General features: G+C 35.3%; 1 protein-coding gene across 1 annotated transcript in view; it reads left to right on the top strand.

Moving 5' to 3' along the window:
• LOC111865163 (uncharacterized protein CG4449) overlaps positions 1 to 4656 on the top strand; it is an 18413-nt gene that overhangs the window by 6792 nt on the left and 6965 nt on the right. The window contains exons 2-3 of the mRNA XM_023852948.2: positions 2256 to 2472; positions 3816 to 3960. Of these exons, the coding sequence (XP_023708716.1) occupies positions 2256 to 2472; positions 3816 to 3960 (362 nt within the window). The remainder of the gene's footprint in view (positions 1 to 2255; positions 2473 to 3815; positions 3961 to 4656) is intronic.

Below are 4656 nucleotides of genomic sequence, written 5' to 3'. Positions count from 1 at the left end.
AGAAGACGAGGAAGAAGACGTAAGAAGATGCTGGATGACCTTGGGGACAGAAGAGGATACTGTCATTTGAAGGAGAAAGCTCTAGATCGCATTAAGTGGAGGAATTGTTTTGAAAGAGACTGTGGACCTGTCGTCTTGACAGATTACTGATGATGATGTATTTATTACCATAATAGTTATTTAATACACTTCTGAGAGAAGTTATGTATTCCATTTATTGGTGATGCATGTTAGATGTTTCTATAGTTTTTCTTTTGATGTGTGAGTGATGTAACATACATTATTTGATATTATATTGTTATTGATAATATCCATTTATATGCATTGTTTTTATAAACTGGATAAATTTTATATGATAAATGGTTAATATGTTTTCATCTAGTATTTAAGTCTTGTAGTCACATTTTATTATGTTTAGTGACTGTGATGTCTGTGTTTTATATTATGTTATTTTAACTTGTTCCAGTGATCGGTTGGAACATTTGTTTTGATTTTTGACACATTCTATATCCAGTGGTGTCTGAACTTGTTTCTCGCCCTGTAATTGGATTTAGTTGAATATAAGAAGAAATTAAATTAAATTTACGCTTTCAGTATTTCAAGATTAACTTTAATTGGATTGATGAAAATGGTGGATAAATAATTATGGATAAATTTTTTTCAGTACACTCTGAGCTGATTGCATGTAGATGTAATATTAATGTGCAAATTGTGGTTTAACTTTCTTTAAGATAGGTCATAAAGTATAGTAAAAGAGTAAAGGTGTCCCTGTAACAGGCTGTGGAGGCCCACACACACACACACACACACACACACATATATATATATATATATTTTTTTTTTTTCAAAGAGACCACTTCCACATCCTAGGTTTGTTACCTGTATGGATATCTGGAAAATAAAGGAAATGAATGAATGAAAGGGTTGTGAGATGTTGATGGTCCCACATATTCTAGACAGTTGGCTCATAGATGGTGGCAAGGTTGTCAGCCCTACATGCTGGCTGCCCTTTACCCCCGAGTATATTCCTGGTACTCATTTCTGTTAGAGGCTGAGTCAACGCCAGGGCCATAGTGCGGCTGGAAGGATTAGGTCAATTGAAAAAATCCAATGACCTCATTGGGACATGAACCCGCGACCTTCCTGCTTATAGCACAGTGCTTCAAACAACTATGCTACCGCATGCCCCTAAGATAGGTCATTCTGACCTAATATAATCCTAAGCCAGAAGGAGCATTGTGAGACTGTAAACTCTCAGCAATATGTGTCTAAACTTTGCACGTCATATATGAGAAAACTGTCTTGCATAACATACATAAGATGTCTGGCATTACCTTTGCTGTTACTTCTTGGGCTTTGTTATTTCAGTTGCTACTCAATGTGTCTTCTGTCCAATTTGTGCATTCTTAGAACTTTTTCCTGGAAGAAAAATATGATGTATATAAGAGATTTTCCAAAGCTTTGTTCAGAAGAGGTATTCTAACTTTAATTTTGCATCACCTTTTTGCTGCCCCCTAAGGGTGCTTTTTCCCTTTCATCGTAATTAGGTGTTTGTTTCATGCTGTGTAGTAAGAACTTATCTCACATATTTATTTAAAATATGTGAATATGGTGCTGTATTAAAATATTGTGGGTTGTGTTTGAAGAATTATTTAAAATAGAATAATTGTCATTTTTATATAGAGTGTGTTTACCTACATATAATAAATTCTTGTAATTTTCTTAATTTCTAAGATCAAGTGTAGTGTAAGGCTGCGCCATAGCTCAAGCAGTTAGTCGCTGGCTTCCCACAGCGGTGGCCCGGGTTTGATCCCGGGTCTGTCAAGTGGGATTTGTGGTGGACAAAGTGGTGCTGGGGCAGGTTTTCTCCAAGTACTTCGGTTTCCCCTGCCAATCTTCATTCCACCAAATTCTCCATCATAATAATCACCTGGAGCAGGCTACAATAGGCCAAACAGAGGCCGCTGTGCCGAGTGGACCCAGTTTGACTCCACCCCACACTAAGTGAATTAAAAAAATTGTAGTGTAAAGAAAGATGAACCCAAATGTATATGTGCCTGTGTGATTTCTAAGTCTTTAGCATTAACCCAGAAACTTCACAGAGTGTGTAATGGTGTAGCACACTCAGAGTGTTAATTATATATGTATGTATGATAAATATTTTCTTTCTATTAAACCTTCTGGGTTGCTGACACTAATTATCTTGAAAATCACTTGGGAGACTTACAGCTGAACTCATGTTTTGTATCTTGCAGCTATAAAGAAATCTCTTCATATAGATTATGATGCCCTGTGGAAGGAGGCAGAAGAAATACAAACTGCAGAGAAATTGAAACCTGATGATTTGAAAGTGAAGAGCAAAAAGGGAACTAAGGGCTGTAAAGGAAAAAGGAAATGTGAATTGGCTGACCCTGAATTATCAAAAAATTTGACATCAGAAGAAGTACCAGTAATTGTCGAACAACTAAATGAGTATGCATAATGGAAAATATAATTTTTTTACTTACTCTGTTTATAATGACAGACTTACAGTGTAGTGATGCCAGGACATGTGAAGTTTGTGGTAGATGTGTCCTTTCCCCTTGCAATGGAAGCCACCCTACCTTTGCATGGAACATCTCTTTAATATGGAACTTGGATGAAATTGAAACCTGTTTTTATTTAAGATTTTTCAAGTTCTTAGAAAATGGAGAAATATTGCCTTTAGTAAATGGAAACTATTTACAGTGGAAACAGAAGTCGTAAAGAAGGTTTTATCGGAGTAGTCATCTTGAATATTGTTTTTTTTTTTTTGTTCATGCAGTTTTGTTCCATAATTTTTCTGTCATCTGCCTGAAAAAGAAATGCACCTTTCAGAAGGTAGAAAGAATTAAGCCTGGTAGTTCACAGCAGAATTTCCTAAAGTGGACTGAAACCTTTTCTAGGACTGCTGAAAAATATGTCAATAACAAAGATGCTGAGTTAGTTGTAATCTTTAAAACCCTCGTTAGTTTACAAACATACATTGTAATTGAAAAAGTGCTTTCTTTATGAATGTCATTAAAGAACACTGTTTCTTGAAAATCAGATTTTAAGCCTTTTTAGTAGTGATGGTGGTGGTGGGGCCTCAGACATTTTTATTCGCATAAAGGCAGGCTCAAGCTGAAAAAATTAGCGAACAACTGCTATGCAGTAATTGAACATTACCCATTCACAACTGTAAGTATACCTGCATGCTCTTATGCTACAGATCATGGCCATTGAAATTATGTTTTTATACAGAACAGAAAGGATTGCATGAAATGTTTCTGCTACCATCTGTGAGTGATATTGTGTTACTGTTTGGTTTAATTAATTTTAGAAGTATGTGATATCTGAGACCAGTGAAGGTATACTTTCTGGTAATTTATAGACTGGGGATATCTGTAACAATTAACAGTCTCATATTCAAAGCTTGCCTGAAGTGAGGAAGGATGGAGTTGTGTTAATGGACTACTGGAAGCATTTTTAAAAGAAAAGTACTCTTCAGTTAACATTCAGTTATATCACAGTATAATTTTTGCAGTCATTTGTTATGTTACATTTAGCAGTAACATGTCAAGTTCCGTCATTTTCTGATGTACAGCTGAGATGCTACCACCTGTGAGATGAAACTGATATTGAAAATTTTAATTCTGCATCTATATAATTATTACATATGACAACAAACTAAGGAGGAAGGAAATAGGTGGCATTACTTTCTGATAGGCTGAAATATGTTTTAGAAGTAAAATTAATGCATTTTAACGAGACTTAACTTTGTGAGGTAACTGACCGCTTTGTTAAATTTATTTCAGTTTCCAAACTGGGTGTTCAACACGACAAAGGACTAAAGCAACAAAGAGAAGAGTTGCAAGAAACGCATCAGGAGCACTGCCTGAGCAGAAACATGTTATTGGTCCTGTTGTTGTTATTGATTCTCCAGAAAGACCTGCTGTTACAGTATGAAAAATTGTTATTATTATTATTATTATTATTATTATTATTATTATTATTGTCATCATCATCATGGTTTATCATAGTTTATGTTTCTGTTACATTTTGACAGTTGCACGAATTTTTCTCACGTTTCTAAACCCTTGCCACATGGGGCATGATGAGCTAAATTTATAGCTGGGCTGGAGTAATGTGAAAGGTATTGTCACATGTAATTACTAGAGATGGGGGTTCAGATTGGTAATTGGTTTATTGTATCTTCACTAGTTGCAACTACACTTAATTATTGCACTGTTGCAGGTTTACACAGTTTACAATCACTACATGCTAATCTTCTTAGGCTATCTTAAATAGTTTTCACATATTTATAACATGGGAGCCATACAAGTTTCACAGAACTACACACTCCCAATCCCACTGCACACCACAGTATAATACATTTTTGAAAACTTCACAGAAAGTGGCTGTTTGTAAGAAATTTTTTCCATTCACCTCATTAATAGAAATACCAATTTTGCTTTAGATTGCTTTACCCTGGCTATATTTACTGCTAGTAGACTTGCAAGTGGACAACATAAGCACTCCAGAAATCAAACAGAGAGAGAGACAGAAAAGGTCTCCTGTTAAGTGCCATAGTATTTTTATTTTTCATGGCCATAGTTTTCCTACTGATCGTTCTCTATGGACCTGCTTCAGTGTACT

This window comes from Cryptotermes secundus, unplaced genomic scaffold, assembly GCF_002891405.2.
Source record: "Cryptotermes secundus unplaced genomic scaffold, Csec_1.0 scaffold178, whole genome shotgun sequence".
NCBI classification, from domain to species: domain Eukaryota; kingdom Metazoa; phylum Arthropoda; class Insecta; order Blattodea; family Kalotermitidae; genus Cryptotermes; species Cryptotermes secundus.
This window is presented reverse-complemented; position numbering and strand designations above follow the sequence as displayed.